Source organism: Taudactylus pleione, unplaced genomic scaffold (assembly GCF_031769625.1).
Source record: "Taudactylus pleione unplaced genomic scaffold, aTauple2 ptg000066l, whole genome shotgun sequence".
NCBI lineage: Eukaryota > Metazoa > Chordata > Amphibia > Anura > Myobatrachidae > Taudactylus > Taudactylus pleione.
In genome coordinates, this window is record NW_028284468.1 from 16,461,145 (window position 1) to 16,482,877 (window position 21,733).

The 21,733-nt window shown below is 43.8% G+C and overlaps 1 protein-coding gene across 4 annotated transcripts in view; it reads right to left on the reverse strand.

Moving 5' to 3' along the window:
* Positions 1-20,004, reverse strand: part of LOC148534477 (ubiquitin carboxyl-terminal hydrolase 22-A) — a 143,966-nt gene extending 123,962 nt beyond the window's left edge. The window contains exons 1-2 of one of the 4 annotated variants that reach the window (XM_088466690.1): positions 19,748-20,004; positions 15,447-15,726 (exon numbers count right to left, since the gene is read on the reverse strand). In XM_088466690.1, the coding sequence (XP_088322816.1) occupies positions 15,447-15,566 (120 nt within the window). In that variant the 5' untranslated portion in view covers positions 15,567-15,726; positions 19,748-20,004. Of the gene's footprint in view, positions 1-15,446; positions 15,727-19,672 lie in introns of all 4 variants that reach the window. The other 3 variants (XM_088466688.1, XM_088466689.1, XM_088466687.1) reach the window with 3 other exon arrangements.
* Positions 20,005-21,733: the final 1,729 nt, after the last annotated feature.

The window sequence follows — 21,733 nt, forward strand, 5'->3', positions numbered from 1 at the left end:
AAGAATTATGGGCAATTATAAACTGGTTTAATATATTTGCAATGATGTTAAATGCCCATTTCCACCCAGAGGCACCCCTCCCCATAAAATTAAAGCGGGAGACTCACTTTCTGTGTTCTTACTGATGAGCAATGGGGGAACATTTTAAGCTCATTCAGAAATACTACCCCCTTGTGTCAGATTTCAACAAATTCATAATTGTGTTGCATAAAGTATCATACCACCCTCTGTATTGCTGTAATGGGGTGGAATTCCTGATAGTGGTTCCAGGCATTTACTTTGGGCTTACGATCTATAAATATGTCCCCTTCCCTCCACCCTTGCCAAAATGACTTAGGCTCAAGTGTGTTTTGCTCCTGAATACCCTGAAATTGTTAAATGTAGAGCTCTGGTAAACGAAACAGCTGATCATTGACAGTACATGTACGCCAGTAGGAATTCTATTCACAAGTTCCACAAGATTTGGGACCACTGGTGCCATTAGTGTAAGAGGAGTTGACCGTATTGGTCTTTGATATTTTCGTCCTGCTCCCCTAATTGCCTTACCCCACACACCATTTTTTTTTTTAGTATACACCCATCAGCCATAACATTAAACCCACCTGCCTAATATTGTGTAGCTCCCCCTTAAACAGGTTTGACCCATTGAGGCATGGACTTCACAAGATCTTTGAAGGTGTCCTGTGGTATCTGGCACCAAGTCGTTAGAAGCAGATCCTTTAAGTCCTGCAAGTTGCAAGGTGGGGCCTCCATGGCTCGGACTTGTTTTTACATCACATACCACAGATGTTCGATAGGACTAAGATCTGGGGAATTTGAAGGCCATGTCAACACCTTAAATTCTGTCATGTTCCTCAAAGCAGAGCATATTATCCTGCTTAAAAAGGTCACCGCCATCAGGAATAATGATGCCATGAAGGGGTGTCTGCAACAATGTTTAGGCAAATGTCAAAGTAACACTGGGTTTCTCAAGATATTCCTGAATAATAATAGTAGTGTGGCAGGGCACATTATGCTGCTGAAAAAGGCCACTGTCATCAGGGAATGCCATCGCCACGAAGTGCTGGTCTATAACAATGTTTAGGTAGATGGTACATGTCAAAGTAACTTCCACATGAATGTCAGGACCCAAGGTTTCCCAGCAGAACATTGTCCAGAGCATCACACAGCCTTCTCCAGGGCTACCCTTCTTCCCATACTGAATCCTGGTGCCATCTATTCCCCAGATAAACGACGCACACGCACCTTGTCGTCCACATGATGTAAAAGAAAATGTGATTAATCAGACCAGGCAACTCCTTCCAGTGTTCCATGGTCCAGTTTTGATGCTTGCGTGCCCATTGTAGGAGCTTTTAGCGGTGAACACTGTGTTCTGACACCTTTTGATCATAAGAAAAGTAATGTATGGATTCAATCAGTTCGCCCCACCTGCTGCCTATCTACCTCACAGAGTATACAAGGGGTAAAGGCCCCCAGACATCAGCAACCGATTTTGGCAATTATGCAATTTGCAGATGATTTTGTAAAAATATCTGCAATCTATAGGGTTCACAGATCGCAGATTTCAACCAAAAAGTGATTGGAATTGGTAAATCAGGTTGTAAAACATGTTTGATCTAACAGATCGATTGGGGCTGTAGATTGCTAGTGTATGGAGAGAAAAGAAAAAAAAAAGAAAAAAATCAGCAGATTTGCAGACCGTGTACTAGTAAAATGATTGGCCTTTCAAGACTGACAGATCTGTGTTTGTTGAAAAAGATCTGCAAATCACTGAAAAAGATCGGCTATGTAAGGGCGCAGTTTGCTAAATTGGGAAATCCTAAAATCAGGCAACAAATCTTCAAATTGTTCAATTGTGGTTTTCAGGTTGCTGATGTATGGGGGCCTTAACACCATACTCCAAAAGCAGCAATACATGGAAATAAAACACTAAGGTTCCAAGTCACTACGTGTGCACATTTCACCTTGTTATTTTAAGGGCAACCAGCGCCATCTGATACATTTCTATCATAACCAGCATTAACTTTTCAGCTTGTGATAGAGTAACTCTTCTGTGAGATCAGACCAGATCGCTCCCTACATGCATCAATACGTATTTGGCGCCCACGACCCTGTCACCGATTGTTCTTCCTTGGAACACTTTTGGTATGTACTAACCACAGCATACCAGAAACGCCCCACAAGACCAGCCGTTTCAGAGACGCTCTGACCCAGTCGTCTAATCATCACAATTTGGCCCTTGTTGCCTAATATTTCCCATCCCTTAACAGGGGCCATTGTAACAAGATAATCAAATGTATTCACCTCACCTGTCAGTGGTTTTAATTTTACAGCTGATGGGTGTATGGATATATATGTGTATTTGGACATTAATGCATCTGTGACCTCCTTTTTATTGAGTCCACCTGGCTAGCACCTTGTATGTACCATCAGCACAGGTTTCGTCTTTTAGGTGTGTTTCAACTAGACAGCTTTAGCATGTTTTATTCTATTAGTGTGTCTATGTAAAATTGTTTGAGAAATAAAGATTAACTTTAAAAAAATAATGTATTATAAAGGTTAATAATAAGAATGTAATAAAACTATTTAACAAATTAAAAGCATTGGTAGCAAATAAGGAACGTCAAGTGATCTTTTTGTTAAAATTAGAATAAGAATTGGCAACCAATCTATAAATACTTTAAGGGTTTTTGGTTTCAAAGTCTTTCTCCCTTATCAGATGCTCCAATTTAGAGCTTTTATATATAGCCTGAAATAGATCCTTGTGATCTGTTTAAAGTTTATGCATTATGTGTCTGTCTACAATTCGGTGATGTTACCAACAGTTTCTTTCTTCATAGGTTCTCTGTAGTAGGCAAAGCTCTAACATATGATAAGGGAGACACCTTTAATCTATAGATAGTCAAAATTTGTAACTTAATTTTAGTCAGATTTTTGCAACAATACTAGTAATTACACCGAAATGTATGATTTTGGTTAGGAGTGAAATAAAATGCATTTCAATTGCATGTGCCGATCCAATATTTTAAAGTAACATACGTAATATAATAATTGGAATAATCACATGCGTAAAAAAAAATATCTATCTATCTATCTATATATAGCTATATATATATATATATATATATATATATATATATCTATATCTATATCTATCTATATACGCACACACACACAGTCAGGTCCATAAATATTGGGACATTGACAGAATTTTCATATTTTGTGACCAAAATATATGATAACTTCTATAAAAATGCCACTCGTGCCCCTAAGGTTTCCCCACATGCCATCAGACCACAAAAACATGAAAGTCTCCAAATCCATACCACAGTCCCACTTTCCCTAAACATAGTATGCCACAACAGTGCCTCCCCCCTCAATATATAGTATGCCACGCAATAGTTGCCACCCCCAATATAGAGTATGCCACACCATAGTGCACCCAATATAAGAATGCACACTACAGTGTATCTAAAATGTCTATAATTTAAATTGTGTACATGGAGGCAAGGCTGCTGTCCATGCATCTGCTGCCTTGGCTAGGATCTCCAACACCAGCAGAATGACCTGGTAGGTCTCATTGACTATAGGTGAGCAAGTACCTGACTTACTTGTAAGCTGGGCAGCTGCAGGATCACCGGGAAGGAGATTAAGTGGAGCACATGGTCTATGAAGAAGTCCTGGGAGCTGGTCTTATACAGCAGCCCCTGCCCGCTCTGCCCCCAGCTGTTGCTGGCAAGTGCACATTTGTGCTCTGCAGGAAGAGCCCTTGCAGTATAATCATTCCAGGGATTTTGCTGATAAACCAGCCCACACTGTCCAGCAAGTGTGGAAGGGCAGCCAGCAGCTTTAGTCTGAATGACAGTCACACAGCAGCCCTAATCCCCGCACAGGAGGTCTCCATGGCTCCAGCCTGCCTGGGACTCTGCAATAGTGTGATCATCAGGAGACCCTTACAGGTAGCCCAGTGAAGTCCTCTCCTCTGAGGGACCCAGGAGCTGGTCTATCCTTGCTTGTGATGACTCAATGGATGACAGAGGCAGCAGGGGACATCAAGACAAAGCGGTGCTATCTGTAAGGAGAGCCAGGGCAAGGGCAATACCTCCAACCACAAAACGGGGATTGGCCCTCATTTGTATGACTACTACTGGATGCGATAGTCATGCAGTGCTGTGGAGGGGACAAACGGATGGAGCAGAGTTTTGTTTCTAAACTAAACTGATGGATGCAAATCTGGTCGCCAGGTGTAAAATCTTAGTTGCCATAGCGACCTGGATTTCTCGAGCCCTGGCTAAAGAGTGATATAAAAATATCATGTTGGAGGGTAATGATAGTTGTGTGAACTATGACCTCACACATCTGTGTCAATTATGTTACTTTCATAGTATTTACGCCAGATATTACTGGCAGGGCGCTGTGCCCTGCCTGTTTTGTAAATGTTGAAATGCGCCCTGTCCATTTTGCAAGTAGCGATTTGCACCCTGCAATTCCCTGAAGACAAATGTGGTACCCTCCCAGACACATACCGAGCCTGGAGGGGTCCTGAAGGACACGCTGCAGCCAATAAGATCCGACTGTCTCACACATCGAATAGCTGTCAGTCAGCACTGTGCAGAGCTCTCCAATTCAGCTTGCATGCTGGTCAGTAACACAAATCACAGCAAACTACTAAGTGGACGCTGCGGCATACAGTAATCTCCATATTTGGCCAGGATTGCCGAGCATTCTCCAGGCGGTCTTATGCCGGGTGCCTGCGGAGTTATCAGTGACAGATCCTGCTGAACCACTGACTTTTGTCGTCTACATGAATCCAACAGTTTCCCTGTAATCAGGGCCCTGTTCTTCCAGGCTGGTTGCACTGGGGAGGGCTCTTGGGGTTGTATTGAAGGTTAATAAAATAGTTGTGGGGAAGTTTCCTGCTCCGGATAATTGGACCATGTTAATAGTGTCGAATGCGGTTGAAGTCTGGTGGGATTAGAGCAGCAGAGGTCTTCCTGAATGTCCACTGGAATTTTTCACTGCAACATAATCATTTTATAGCCATATCTTTATCACGGCCTTAGCATTTCTAAGTGTCAGGTGGAATACTGGGAGTGGATGGATGGATTTCTGCAATAGCTTTACCAATCTGTCACTGGTCTGTAAATTTGTAGACATTATGTAAAATGCCATTATTTATTTCATTTGTAAGTAAAAATGAGAGGTAAAAGGTAAACATTTGATATCATCCTGTCAATGTAAAATGTGAATTGGGGTAACTACTGTGTTGTTCAACATGTATTGTGGGCGCAACAGAGTGGCATAATGTGACTAAGGGGGACTACTGAGTGGCATAATGAGAACTGACAACATTGTGTGTCATAATATACTATGTGGCATGTCAATTTTAGGCTCTATGTGTGGCATGCGTTGAATTTGGGGAATTATAGTACATATAATATAACTGATTATATTTATGTTATATTGATCCTGAGGGCAACTCAGTTTTGTTAACAAGCCCAAGGCAGGAGCAGGATAGGAGAGAAGAAAGATTGGTACACAGAAGAATCACACTCTCACACACAGAAGGAAACAAGTGATCAAGAGAATAATCCCATAGAAGCCAAGTGCGTCAGGGCGGGGGCCCTGTGAACTTCGCAGAAAGTTACCATAACACTTCTTCAGGGTTCATAGGGCTCCACAGGGAGACAATGGGGACGTCCCAAAGCCGTTGTTCAAGGGCGGGGACGCTCCTGAGCTAAGAGGAGAACCCGGCGCCCAAAGGAAGCATCCTGAGAGGCAAATGCATCAAAGGCATAGAACCTAAGAAAGGTGTGCACAGAAGACCATGTAGCCGCCTTGCAAATATTGTTCGGCAGACGCACCACGACGGGCTGCCCACGAGGGACCCACAGAGCAAGTAGAATGAGCAGAGTTTGTAGCTGGCACAGGAAGGCCGGTCTACGTGTAAGACTGTCATGCAAAGCCATCTGGCCAGAGTGTTTGTTGGCTGGCCTTCTTGTTAAATCCATATAGGAGGAAGAGGTAATCCGATTTCCTAATGGAACTAGCATGGACCACATCCAAAGAAGCCTCACCTTCCGAGAGGTCTGGTGATTGAAAGGCCAGAACCATAATTTCCGAATTGAGGTGGAAATGAGACCACCTTAAGAAGGAAGCCAGGGCGCGTTCGAAGAACAGCCTTGTCCGGATGAAAGATTAGAAATAGGGAGTGACAGGAAAGCACCCCTAAATCAGATACCCTGCGGGCAGATACTATAGCCAGAAGAAACAGTCTTCGCAATGAGCCATTTGACATTACTGAATCCAGGGGTTCACATGGAGGTTCCTGAAGTGCGTGGAGAACCACTGACAAGTCCCACTGAGCCACAGGAGGGACAAAAGGTGGTTGTATACGTAGAACACCTTGCATGAAGGTGTGAACATCCAGTATAGGTGCAATTCTGCGCTGAAACTAGACCAAAGCAGAGACCTGCACTTTTAGAGATACTAGGCGGAGGCCTAGGTCTAGTCCAGCCTGAAGAAAGGCAAGAATACGAAAAACTTTAAAGACTTGAGGATCATAGTTTCTTGGAGCGCACCATTGGAAAGATGTATACCATATTCTGTGATAAATCCTGGCTGAGGCCGGTTTATGCGCTCTGAGCATGGTCTGGACCACAGAGCTGAAGAAACCCTTTAGACTTTAGGAAGGATGTCTCAAGAGCCAAGCCGTTAAAGACAGACGGCCCAGGTCTGGATGTAGACAGGGACCCTGAGACAACAGGTCTGGTCGTAGAGGAAGTTGGAGAGGACATCTATGGAGAGAGTTTGAAGATCGGAGTACCCATGGCGTCTGGACCAAGTCGAAGCTACCAACTATACCATGCCTGCCCCCTTCCTGCTTGAACTTCCGAAGAACTCAAGGCAGAAGGGAGACCGGAGGAAAAAGGTAAGCCAAATGGAAGGTCCACTTCCTTTGTCCTGGCCACGTACACTGGAAGCTTGTGGTTGTGATGTGAGGCCATGAGGTCCATGTCCCCCCCCCCCACCCCATTTGTCCACCAGGAGCTGAAAAACTTCTGGATTGAGAGACCACTCCCCTGCATGCACGTCATGAGTTGAGGAATTCCTCTTCCCAATTGAGAATCCCCGGAATGAACACCGCAGAGATGACGTTCGGCCCATGTGAGAATGCGGGACACTTCTGCCATTGCTGACAGGCTTCGAGTTCCTCCTTGAGTGAGGGCTTTGTAAATGGCTCGGAGTTCTAGTACGTTGGTAAGACGGCCTCGACTGGAGTCCCTTGGATTGAGTGCTGGTCAGTCACTGCGCCCCACCCTGTCGAAGGTGGACACCATAGTTCCAAAGTTCTGCATTGCAAGTAAATTGACACTCGGCGACTGTGGAGTGTTCTGCGCACTTGGTGCTGTAATACAGAGATTTTGTCTGCTGTCAAAAAGATTCTCTGAGCCCGAGAGTCCAGGAAGGCTCCCAGATGTACCATTCTTTGAGAAGGGGTCAGGGAAGACTTTCTAGTTTATCAGCCAACCATGCATTTGTAGAAAGGTAATGGTTACTTGTAGATGGCGGTGAAGAATTTCTGGGGAGCTTGCCAAGACCAAGAGATCGTAAAAGTATGGGAGCTGTCTAATCCCCTGACAACAAAGGTAGGCCGCCATAACTGCCATGATCTTGGTAAAGACTCGAGGAGCTGTAGAAAGCCCAAAAGGCAGTGCTTGAAATTAGTAATGTTAAACAGGTATATGTGCAGGAGATCCACCAATAGTATTTTAAAATATTTGGTAAAATTATTGAGAAGTTTTAGGACGATGTTGAGAACCCAGGCTCATACAATGTGTATATGCTCGATTATTCTATCTACATTATTTTGTGCATAATTTTGCATTGATATGTTGATGATGGAACTTGTAGATTATACATGTTAATATTTTTGTCACATTTTGGTCAATGTTATTGTATAACCCAAGTGTATCTGTGCACTTGTTGTACGATTATGTTTGTTATGCTTCAATAAAGAAACAATTATAAAGGAAAAAAATAAACAAAAAAGAAATTGGTAATGTTGCTGTAGGACAGCAAACCGGAGGCACTGCTGATAAAAAGGCGCTATAGGTACATGTAGGTAAGCGTCCTGAATGTCCAGAGAAACCATAAAGTCCCCAGGCTCAATAGGCAGAACAATAGAGCGTAGTGTTTCCATACGAAACCTGGGCACCCTGATAAAGTTGTTAGGAGACTTGAGGTGGAGGATAGGCCGCTGAGTAGGGCTTTTGAACCAAGAAAAGGGTAGAATAATAGCTATCCCCTCTCTGTAATGAAGGAGCTGGAATTATTACCCCTGAGCGCAGTAAGGACTGAATGGCCTTCTGGTGGAGCAGGGCTTTGTTTGGGTCTGATGGAGGTCCTGTGCAAAATAACTGCTGGGGGGGGGGGGGGGCGCTTCAGGAATGAGAGAACGAGAACGTATACGTGGGAGACCACTTCTCTTACCAAGGCGTCTGAGGTGGTCTGACGCGAGAACTGGGTGAACTGAAGAAGTAGGCCTCCCACCCTGGGAGAGGCCTGCCCCATCAGGCTGAAGGCTTGTTTCAGATTTTGTAGATGGACCTGTGTGGTCGAAGGCTTGGAGGCCTTTGTGAAGGCTGACTGCCGTAAAAACGACTGACCTTTAGCTTTTCCTTGTGGACGAAAGGACGACATCAGAGGCTTCACAGTAGATGCAGAGGGCAGGAAAGCAGTCTTGGAAACTGCCAAAGTAGTCACAATCTTGTCCAATTCTGGGCAACACAGGAACTCCCCAGAATACGGCAGAGACCAAAGCCTTTTTAGAGTTCGAATCTGCTTTCCATGAGCGAAGCCTAACAATAAGTCAGGCTACCACAGAAGTAGCAGATGCCTTGGAAGCTAGGAGGAAAGTATCCAAAGCTGCCTCCCCTAAATAGGAGGCTGCATCTCTAATGTGAGATATGTATGACAGCTGTTCCCTGGAAGCAACAGAGGGAAATGTATCTTCTAGGGCTCTGCCCAACTCTCAATGGCTTTTGCCAGCCAGGCCATAGTCCTGGCAGAGTAATAGCTCTGTAAGAGTATATAGACTTCAGGAAAGCTCCCATCCTTCTATCCGTAGTCTTTAAAGAGGTTACAGTGTGGATAGATAAGGTAGCGTTCTTAACTAGGTTTGTCACGTGGGAACCCACTGCAGGGGGAACTTCCCATTTAGTGCAATTAGTAGCTGGAAGAGGGTAAAAGGAAAATCAAGTGTTTAGGCAGTGGAAACTTTTGACTAGGTATATTCCATGCTTCACACATATGATCAGGCTGTAGAGGTAGCTGCTAGACTCTGCATTGAGGTTGAAAGTAAGTCTACCCATGATCAAGGCAAAGGATTCGCAGGGAGTACCTGCTTTGGCTATCCCATAGGGGGAGCTACCACCGGGACTGCTAGGTGGTCCACAATTGTTGCCAACACGAGTGAAAAAGTAGCCCAGGGGGGGTCCTGAGGAGAGTATGCAGGGCTGAGGGGCCAGATGCCACATAACAAGATGCACATAGACCATCTTGAATGAGATCCTCTGAAGGCAAGCCTGCTAAACAGGACTTGCAAGACACCAGAGTGGGAGCAGCAGGCTGCTTGTTATTCTGGCCTTTGCTAGACACAGTTGCAAGTATAACTGTAGCACACAATCTGGCACAGCGCAGTGAACAACCCAGATATATGTACAATATGGTACAGTGTAGTGCGAAACACAGATATACAGTATGTGATAGTCCTCACAAATATAGTTAGATGTGAGGTACAATAAACCCTAACTCAGTATTGCAGGGTTATAATGAAAGAAAGGGAAAGGTATAAGCTGACAGTTTGAGAAAAATAAAACAGACAGCAGGGCTAGCACAAGTCACATACTATGCAGAGTATACAATAAAACTGCAGTGGGTACTAAATTCAACTACACAGACCGCAGTGGCTGGTAGGAAATAGCGCTGTATATAATGGCCTTTGGGAGAGGTATACTGGGAGACTGGACTCAGCGTTCCCGGAGACCTGAATGCAGAAAATGGCTTCCGTGAGTCTCAGAGGGGGCGGAGGGTGAGGAAGGAGCGGCTCAGAGGCGGCAAGACCTGAGCCTGGGGAGGGGCCGCAGGGAGGCGGCCTTCTCCCCTATGCTGACATCAACTACCGGATCCCTGGCCTTAATCTGTGCCCTGCGCCAGTATTGTAATGCCCTGGTGGTCTAGTGGAGTCCTGGACGAACCGGTGTCCACATAAGTGCCTCCGGTCTGTCTACTGAGAGCGGAGGCAAGACTGCGCATAGACACGGGTCCCCGCAAGCCTGGCTCTGGGGTCCGAGGAGCCCTGCTAGCTAGGTCCCCCTGGAGCACCTAGCTGAGGGCTGGTGTCACGACGCCGAAGAAGGGTGATGGAGCAGCAGTGCAGACGTCCCCACTTTCAGACTCCCAAATACTGTCCCCACGAAAAAAATAATTACAGCTCCTACACAGAGAGTGGACACAGGTCTACTCTGATTAACCACTTGCCTGGCATGGTCGTATCAGATATGACCATACCAGACTGGGCTTTCCCTGATATGGTCGTATCTGATACGACCAGTCAGAAAAGCTCTATGGGCGGCTGCTGGAAAATCATTTTGTAGCAGCCGCCAATCACAGAGGGACCCTCTGGTCCCTCTGCACACTTTGCCCCTCCCTGTGTGCCGATCACTGCAGTGATCGGCCAGCCCAGCGCCGGCGAACCCACCCCCCTTCCCTGGCGGCTGCCGAGAGGATAGGGTAGAGAAGGACAGCGCTGTCCTTCTCTCCCTACTCTGGCTAGCAGCAGCGGCTGCTGACAGGGAAGAGAAGGCAGCGCTGTCCTTCTCTCCCTCTAACTCCAGCTAGCAGCAGCCGCCGGGCAGGGAAGGTAGCGCTTTCAGCGCTGTCCTTCCCTCACTCCACCCCCACTATCAGCAGCCCCTTCCCCATTGATGATAACACCACCCCCATGAATAAATCAGAGCCCTGGCCATAATATGTGTGTGTGTATAAATAAATAAATTATATATATATTATATATATATATATATATATATATATACATACACACACAAACACGTCTATAGTTGGCAGCCCCCAACCGATGTTAAGGAAACATCGGCAGCTGGTCACAATCGATGTTTCCATCGATGGCCAACAGTACTATAGACCATAAAAATTGCCATTTTTATGGTATACAGAGCTTAAAAATTTTTTTTTTTTTTTTTTTTAGAAAATCGTGTTGGATAAGTTTTAAAAAGCTGTTCCTGACCTAATTCAATCATAAAAAAAAACGAAATTTCGGAGCGGTTTTTGGGGAGAGAATTCGTCAGTTAAGTGGTTAATCAGTTCAGACGACTATTCTCACCTGAACAGTGCGCCCGTGCTTTTATACAGGGGGAGGGAACTTTTCCCTCCAGCCTGACACCACCCCTGCACTGTGATGGACAACTTCCTTCTGCCCCAATAGAGCATCCCCTGCCCGGCCCTCCCCCCTTCCCGTATTTGGACAGCCACCGATTGTACAAGTTGTTGCACTTTAAAAGATGAGAGGTCTGTAATTTCCATTATAGGTACACTTTAACTGTGAGACCGAATCAGAACAAAAAATTCCGGAAATCACATTGTATGATATTTTTAAACAATTTGTATATTCTTGTGGAAAAAAAATATTTGGACACCTACCAACCAGCAGGAATTATGGCTTTCACAGACCTGTTACTACTTCTTTAGGAAGCTTGTCTATCCTCCACTCATTACCTGTATTAATGGCACCTGTTTGAACTGGTTAACTGTATAAAAGACACCTGTCCACACCCTCAAACAGTCAGACTGCAACCTCTCCACCATGGCAAAGACCAGAGAGCTGTCTAAGGACACCAGCGACAAAATTGTTGACCTGCACAAGGCTGGGATGAGCTACTCGACAATAGGCAAGCAGCTTGGTGAGAAGAAATCAACTGTTGGCGCAATTATTAAAAAATGGAAGAAATACAAGATCACTGACAATCTCCCTCGACCAGGGGCTCCATGAAAGATCTCACCTCGTGGAGTATCAATGATCTTGAGAACAGTGAGGGATCAGCCCAGAACTACACGGGGGGACCTGGTCAATGACCTCAAGAGAGCTGGGACCACAGTCACAAAGGTTACCATTAGTAACACACTACGTCGTCATGGATTCAAATCCTGCAGTGCCCAAACAGTCGCCCTGCTTAAGCCAGCACATGTCCAGGCCCGTCTAAAGTTTGCCCATGACCAACTGGATGATCCAGAGGAGGATTGGTAGAATGTCATGTGGTCAGATGAGACCAAAATAGAACTTTTTGGTATAAACTCCACAAGCCGTGTTTGGAGGGAGTAGAATGAGGAGTGGCTTCCCAAATACACCATACCCATTGTGAAGCATGGGGGTGGAAACATCATGCTTTGGGGATGTTTTTCTGCAAAGAGGACAGGACGACTGATCCGTATTACGGAGAGGATGAATGGGGCCATGTATCGTGACATTTTGGGGAAAAACCTCCTTCCCTCATAAGAGCATTGAAGATGCAACGTGGCTGGGTCTTCCAGCATGAAAATGACCCCAAGCACACCGCCCGGGCAACTAAGGAGTGGCTCCGTAAGAAGCATTTCAAGGTCCTGGATTTGCCTAGACAGTCTCCAGACCTCAACCCACTACAAAATCTGTGGAGGGAGTTGGAAGACCGTGTTGCCCGGCGACAGCCCCAAAACATGACACATCTAGAGAAGATCTGCATTGAAGAGAGGGCCAAAATACCTGCTGCAGTGTGTGCAAACCTGGTCAAGTACAGGAAACATTTGACCTCTAATTGCCAACCGAGGTTACTTTACAAAGTATTGAGTTAAACTTTTTGATTGTCCAAATATTTTTTTCAGAAAGAATATACAAATAAATTGTTCTGATTCTGTCTCTCACAGTTGAAGTGTACCTATGATGGAAATTACAGACCTCTCTCATCTTTTAAAGTGCAACAACTTGCACAATCGGTGGCTGTCCAAATACTTTTTTGCATATATACACACATACATATACATACACACATAAATACACACACAAGCTTTAGCTATGCGTCCAAAATTTTGAACTTCGAAATGAAATGTGCCCTCCTTGGTGGTCAGCATCCTGCCAAAGTAAAATCCTAGTGTGAACACTACTTCCAGACAGTTCCAGGATAACACACATCTACAGTCTCCAAACACTGGCCTCCCTGACTCCTGTCTCTCTCCACTCCAATCTGTCCTCAATGCTACTGCCCGGCTAATATTCCTCTCCAAACATACTACATCTGCCTCCTCTCTCCTACAAGCCCTACATTGGCTTCTGTTCCACTTCAGAACCTAATTCAAGATTCTCGCACTCAGTTACAAAGCCCTCATCCATTCCTCTTCCATTTACATCTCTGGCCTTCTCTCCCTTCATACTCATGCCCACACTCTTCATCTTCCTGCCAACTGATTACTTCCTTCCACGACCGCCTCCTAGATTTTGCACATGCGGCTCCTTACCTCTGTATTTCTCTGACTCTCCACCTCTTTACAAAACTAAATGGACTCCCAAAGACCCACTTAATCATCAAAGCCATCCATATCTCATCCTAATCCTGTCCCATGCTCAGAATGTAAGCTCTCACAAGCAGTGCCCTCTTCCCCCATGTGCTTTTCCTTACCTTACTTATATTATATACTCCATACAACAGCACCTAACCCATAACTTCAGCCACTCTGCTAATTATTTGAGTGATAAAACCACTGTTACAGTAATGTGTATATACCTTATACTTGTCCTGCAATGTCTTGTACTGTATGTCATAATATATAATAAAAATAATATTTCCCACAATAACTCATCAAATACCTCCACATGATGATAGACACTCCTGAAAATCAGCTATTAACATAGCAACATGCAACGCCAGGGACATCTTAACAGATGATATGTTTTCAAGACCACCTGTCAATCTTTAAAATGTGTCAGTTAGGAATGAATGCACCACATTTTTTAAAATATAAATTAATACACCTGTGCACCAACTAGATGGTTTCAAAAAGGTTATGAGGACTGCGTTGGCCACCTCTAAAATTCTCCACCTAGCAGGATGCATCAAAACCCTAAAGTAGGCCATACACGCTACAATTATCGGGGCGATCCACCCGATATCCCCGGATCGCCCCGATAAATGTAGCGGGTGCGGCCAACCGAGGGTTAAATATCGCTCGGTCGGGCATGCCGGATTGTCCAGCCTGCCTGTCCGATGCGATATTTAGGGGGTAACCTGTCGGCCGCATCGGGCAGTGTATGACCAGCAGCGGCCGACAGACATTTCCTGTGGTCCTTCAGGGAAATGTCTCCTCCCCCGGGGGCGTAGCTCAGATGTCAGGCTAATACACGGTTAGTAGTCCCACAGTGTATGCCGCGGACATCTGCGGCTGGCAGGCTGCCAGATAAAATTCTGTCGGTCTGACAGGCATTTTATCAGGACGTGTATGCCCAGCTTTATTCCATTTTCTGGGAGCCAGGTGTATGCAGTCTGCTAAGTATGGGTTGAAGATGTCAATTTGACAGACAATACGGGGGGATATAGCACGCAGCTAATTGATTGCAGCATGGGAAATAGCTATTCAAACAATTAGCCTTTTCCCTGAGTGTTAGCAACACTGGGTTAACGTGCGCTAATCCATTAATTCCGCATTAATTGCGGAATCAATGGTTTTCCCGTGCGTTAGAAAGCAGAAACTACAATTCCCGCAGCGAACTGAATTGGGCAGCGTAATCAATTAACTGCTGGGTATACAGTATACAGCGGCTAATTGAGCTCACACCCTGATTTTGCCATTTCAGAGCAGTGGATAAACAAAGCCCTACTTTAAGCATTTAAAAGCAACTGGTTACTATAACAGATATTAGTGGAAAATATTTTTTTTTAGTAGTAACATTGGAGGTGTATGTTCACTTCTAAGTAGTTCATCAGTGTATTATATGTGAACGTTTAAATAAGTATTCTTATTGGGAAAGTGTTTTTGTATATTGAGAATTTTTGAAAGTGAAGGAATTTGTGTATGTCATTAAGCTGGTTTAATAAGGAAACTAGATAAAATAAAATAATTTTTTCTTTATATATAAAACTGTCTGCCAGCGCTCTCAATTTTGTATATTTTTTATTTAACTTATAAAAGAGGGTAGAGTAAATCCTCTGCTATAGAGAGCAGCAGGCTAGTCAGTGGTCAAATAATAGATTTATCTCAGGCGCCGGCGATTGCTTTTTCTTTATCATTATTACCTATAGGAATGGACAGATTTCCATTATATGCATACTTTGTTTAATAAGATGTCTTGGTACTTTTTTCAATCAATAGCACTAAACCCCTATTGTTGGGTACAAATTTACCTTTCTTTTCCGGGTTTCAGGCGTCCCGCTCCACACAAAGCACTGGTAAATAGCACGCAGGTTCTGCTTCCAATTCTCCACTTTAAAGCTGTTCACATGGGAGCAGCTGGCCGGACTCATGACAAACCCACATACACTCTCTGGGGGCGGGGGTCCGAGGACACAAGATGCTGCTCTCCAGAGAGGAGGAGGACAGGGCTGGATGCCCCGCCCTCCTCCTTTAGCAGTTTCTCCAAACTTTCTCGAAGTCTACCTCTGAGACATGGACAAATTTGATATCCTGCAAATTGATGAAAGCAGAAAAGAATCAGTATTCAAATCAGTGTACTAAAATGGTAAATACTGTTTAGAAATGAGTGTACCTCAACACAAAGAAATAATGTTAACTAAATCTCCAAATGGTAGACCCAAGGACACAAATATGTTGCTATCAAGATAGTTTTTGGAAATCCTCCATTCTCCTCCCAAACAACCATATACATTTTCAGGCAATAATGAAAACTGCAAAGAGAAAAGGTGCTGCTCATAGCAACCAGATCTCCTTTCATTTTCTAAATCGCTCTAGATAAACGACTGTAAGGATACAATTGGTTGCTATGAATCATGACAGGTGAATGGTGCTGTTTTTCCTTTGCAGTTTTCATAAATGTCATCCTCTATATTTACTGAAATTGATGACTTTCATGGTTTTCCATGTCCCCAATTACAAGGGTTGAATGAAACCTTGCAGAACTAGTAAAAAAAAGTAAATGATTGACTTCCACACTGATATTCAACAATTTTCAAAGGCTAAAAACTGACACTTCCAGAAAACCATATTGATAATACCAATTAAGACTGCAGTATTAAATAATAACTACCTTTGTTATTTGGTCTATTATCCAACTTTTAATTGTTGACATTTATTTATAGGGGGCTACTTCCATTTGATGAAAAACAATGTTTGACAAATATTCATGACATTATAATGTAGTTCTTCTATAAAAGCCCTAAATAATCGTCATTTTCATATTGCTATGGATTTCCAAGTGTTGTACCCAGGAGCAACTGACAGAGAAATGACTGAAATATACCACTTTGTGTTGCTTTCAAAAGGCATGGGCTACTTCATCTTGCAACTAATAGAGCATCAAGATCAATATCCTATCTAATAATGTTTTACACTTTTATTTTTTTTAATTGTGCAGACAATTATTTGAACCAACAAGCAACCTAAATTTTTAGAGAGGCATACTTCTTTCTCATCATCCTCTTTTTCAAATAACCAATCAGTAGCACATTTACACAGATGCAGGCTACTGCATAACCATGATTGGCTGCTGCTATGGAGATCGCTGTTCTCCAGCACTGAATCAACTGTCTCTGTGCCTGAACTTAAGAGCAATAAACTGAAGTGGGAATGATATGAAAAATGCTGTCAAGACTCACTGTATGACTGCCAGCACTAGCACAAGCTTGCAATTTTTAACTGCTAATGATGCTGAAAACATAGTTTATGGTGCAGGTAGGATGACTGCAATTGAGGTGCCCTTAATATATATATATAAAAAAAAAAAAATTTGGACTAATATAAACATGCAGTAAAACACAGCATGGTAATTCATCCTTGCTGGACTGCCACAGCAAAACTAGTTCCCTAAACATTAAGCAACATAAAATATTTTCTGGTTATTTTTGGTAGTTTTCATTACAAAACAGACATTTTCCTGTGTTACCTTTGATATTAATAGAGAATAGATGGCTGTGTGTGACAAACACCCCTGTATCATCCTTTCAAAGGCACAGGGGGTTTTCAATAACTCAATAGGCAAATGGTTTTTGAAAGCCTAAAGGTGCATACACATTTAAAGATTTTTGGTCCAACCATCTAACTAGTTGATTGGTTAGAATGAAAATCTGGTAAGGTATGAAAGCAAATGTCTATCAGCAATTTGCTCCCAAATGCCGGAAAATGGAAAAAAAAGTGTTGTTTGAACAAATTGTTTAAATCAAACATTTAACAAACTTGTCTGAACGTCCATTTTCATATTTTCTGGCATTTAGGAGCAAATTGCTGGTCATCAGTTACTCCCATACATTACCAGATTTTCATTCCAACCAACTAGTTGGATGGTTGGACAGAAAATCATTACGTGTGTATGCAGCTTTAATGGCATCACAAAAATTAAGCAGCATTTTAGCAAATACTGTTTGTACCATTCTTGCATGGTTCAAATGGTTACCTATGGATCGCACTTGTTAACCATTAAGAGCAATTCAAAATATTATATTACTTAAAAAAATCTCACCCAACTATTTATTTATTTATTTATTACCAGTTATTTATATAGCGCACACATATTCCGCAGCGCTTTACAGAGAGAATATTTGGCCATTCACATCTGTCCCTGCCCCAGTGGAGCTTACAATCTATATTCCCTAACACATGCTCACACACATACACACTTATGGTCAATTCTGAGGGTAGCCAATTAACCTACCAGTATATTTTTGGAATGTGGGAGGAAACCGGAGTACCCGGAGGAAACCCACGCAAGCACAGGGAGAATATACAAACTCCACACAGTTAGGGCCATGGTGGGAATTGAACCCATGACCTCATTGCTGTGAGGCAGTAACGCTAACCATTACACCGTCTGTGCTGCAACTATAACCATTAGTGTATTCTCTATGGTCCAGTCAGTACTGGCTGCAAAACGGGCAACAGTGGGATCACAAACTTGAATGAGATACTTGTAGGAAGAGGTGCCTGACAAATAAGATATATGCTAATGTATCCAACCCTTTTTTTCTCCATAAGCCACTTTATGAAAAAGAACTGTGAAGTACCAAACTGTAAAATATAAAACTATATAGAGATGTAATGTGGACTAGACAATTAATGTACGTGTTAAAGGTTAATTGATAAAAGACGCAGACTACGGTTGTAGCACAATTTCAAAAGTGTGGCAGCAGTGTTTGTAACTTTTTTTTTTTTTTTACAAAAAAGCAACATAACAGTTCCCAGTCCACAACATAGGATATTTTTGAGGGCTCAGTTGGTGTAATGGTTAGCATTACTGCCTCACAGGACGGAGGTCGTTAGTTCAATACCCACTACAGCCCTAACTGTGTGGAGTTTGTATATTCTCCCTGTGCTTGCGTGGGTTTCCTCCTTGTATTCAGGTTTCCTCCCTCCCACACTCCAAAAATATACTGGTAGGTTAATTGGCTACTAACAAAATTACCCTAGTGTGTGTGCGTGTACATGTGGTAGGGAATATAGATTGTAAGCTCCACTGGGGCAGGGATGGATGTGAATGGCCGAATATTCTCTGTAAAGCGCTGCGGAATATGTGTGTTCTATATAAATAACTAATAATTGTAGGATGAATAATTGTTTTTAGGTTACTAGGAAATCACCACCTAATGGAACATTAGAAGATTACAAAGGTGGTAAATTTATTTTTCCCAAAAAAAATCTCAAATACTGTGGTCAAGAGAAAGAAAAATATAAGGTCTGGCCCAAGACGTTAATCCATCGTAATAGCCAAGACACAAAAGCATAAGAAGTCTGCTTTAGGTAGATGTGGTACTATATACACAAGGTGTACACGTACAGAGGAGGAAAATCTGTCATTCACACTACATAATGTTTTTTGGTGGTTTGCGACATGTGAGGCTCCTGTACAGGCACAGCAGCCAGGATTAGTCACCGCGCACAATTGTAGCTCTATATGCAGGGGTGCCAGGCTGCAGCACAGGGGGGCATGCTATTCCACTCTACACATCAGGAGACTACATCTTATGCGCAGGCAGACACACCCGACCTGCTGATATAGATGTATTGGGGTGCTATAGAATGACACCATCACCAGTCCTTTGTGGTCAGCAGCGTGCGGTGTACATAGCGCAACATTGTATCTACTGAGATGATGATGATGATGATGTTGCTGCTGTGAGTGCTCCCGGGCCAGGTACCTACATCCGCCCTTTAACAGCCAGCCAAGTCTGCCTGTGATGTGATCTGCATGGCACAGGGCAGGGACGCACCATACAGTGCAGATGGGTTTCATCACACAGCCCAGCACAAGCCATAGGTGGCTCGGTGGGTAAGTGATCCGCCGGAGCTGTGTGCTGGATGATGGTAAACACTGTCCGCCCCTGTCCCATGCTGGAGACGTGGAGTCCCCGCACCTCCCGGCATAACACAGGTGCCTGTTACAGAGATGTACACAATCCCATACCTGCTCCGTACCCCGTACCTCCACCCTGTGGGGTCGCTCCCCAGCTCCCTCCTCCTACTCGTGTCTCCGCCTCACCCGCCTGGGATGCAGACAAAGCGCCTGACGCGGCGGCGTTGCGCACGAGGAGGTGGGAGGCTCCGGTCCCGGCCGGTACACACTCGGCAATGACACGTCCCTGGGCGCAGTCCCAGCGGCCTCCTGTAATCGCCAGGACTATCCCCCGTCTCCCCAAGTCTCCGTAGGCGAAGCAGTCCAGGAATCCCACCTCTCCCGCCGGCCGCGCCACACGACGAGGCAGGGACAACCTCCTCCCGGGGCCTTTCATGCCAAACTACATTGCGATTGGCTGGACTGGCTGCCACTCCGAGGAGGCACCGCCCATTAGGCAATGTTCATGGCTTTCTGCGCAGATAGAGGGCGTGTTGACTGTCAATCATTACTGCCAACCCCGCCCAGCTGTGACGAGACGGTTATTTTCTCAGCTAGGTATTGGTTGAAGGAGATGTCGCTCGTGTGTTCTCCTCGCGAGCAAGCGACATGATTGGCGGAGCGGCATGTCTATCTCGGAACAAGGACTACTGCCGGGTTCCGCCTTCTCTGGGCCGGCTGCGCATTGTGAAGTCACGTCCGCCTAAGTGAAGTCACCTCCTCGGCTATTTCCTGCAGGACTGGGGAAAAGGAAAGGAGGAAGTGCAGCAGATGTGCGGGTTCTTTTTACCTATAGTTCATATTACTCCTGGGATATGATCGCTGCTGTTGTCACAAATGTGTTAGATAGGTAGTTGGTCAGAATGAGCGTGTCAGGCCACCTTTGTGGGGTGAGGAATAATCAGGGATGGTAGGACGCAGCTACAGTACACCTACAGTAACAAGGCTTCCTCCTTGCTTCCACACTTCCTTCAGTGCCTAGTATGGACCCAAATTTGCTTCCATTTTTTTTTCATTTTGTATGAGTCTCTTGTAGCTCCTCAATTGACTCCCAAAGTGCCTATTTTACCCTTTAACATATAATACCCAATTTATGTATTAGTAGGCATTGCTTTCAAGTACTATCATGGTATGCGGAGCTGTTTAATGAAATGTTACTAAATGCATCTTATTAATAAGTAACTACCTAGTCCAGACTGATAATCTTGCAACATGTATGATTATTTTATTTGTATAAAATAATAAATTGGCATTTGGATTAAATGTCTATTCTGTTTGTTTTGCTGATTTTATTATTTCTTTTATAATTGTTCGCCTTTTTTTTTATCAGATGAGCTCTGCAAACCAAACCATTTAAAAATATTGGTATTTACAATTTCTCCTTTTTTTCAGGCTGCTGGTAATGGTTATAATTCTACAGTGTCATAGACTACCCTGGCAACCACAGTCATGGCCACCTGATGTAGTGAGCCGATTGGCTTTGGAATGCTTCTCTGAACTCTAACATTCTTGCCTTCTGGTATAAGATGGCATGGTGTGTTAAGGTGCTCATCCAGCAGACGATTTATGTGAGCGATCAAACGATAACAATATCGTTCATAAATTGTTTGGAAAAATGTCTTAAACGATAAGCGATGCGTGTGCCCGATGGTCATTTAGACATCTATCATCGTGCAAACATGCGGTCAGGTTCAGTATGTTTTCAGATGATGTGCCTGCACTGAATGACGGCTCGCTCAGTGCAGGCTCATCACAGACTGACAAACGACTGCACGATTACAATGTCATAATCGTGCAGTAGTTTTCATGTCTTCTAGTGGATGGGCACCTTAAGACATGGCTGGCAAAAATTATTTTTTTTTTTCTCCAGGGAGATCCTGGAAAATGTGAGTATTTGTATGGGGATAGCTAAGAAAAAGGACTATCAGATTCACGCTTAAAGGGTACTTGACTATATATTAATTTAAAAAAAAAAAAAAAACTTTTATGTGTGATTGCTAATTTCAATTGTTTTTCATCTCAGATGGCTGATTTATTGATGTACAGTACATGCCATTATATGACTTTTGAAAATATACTCTTTACAGTGTGGAGTTTGTATGTTCTCCCAGTGTTTTGTGGGTTTCCTCCCAG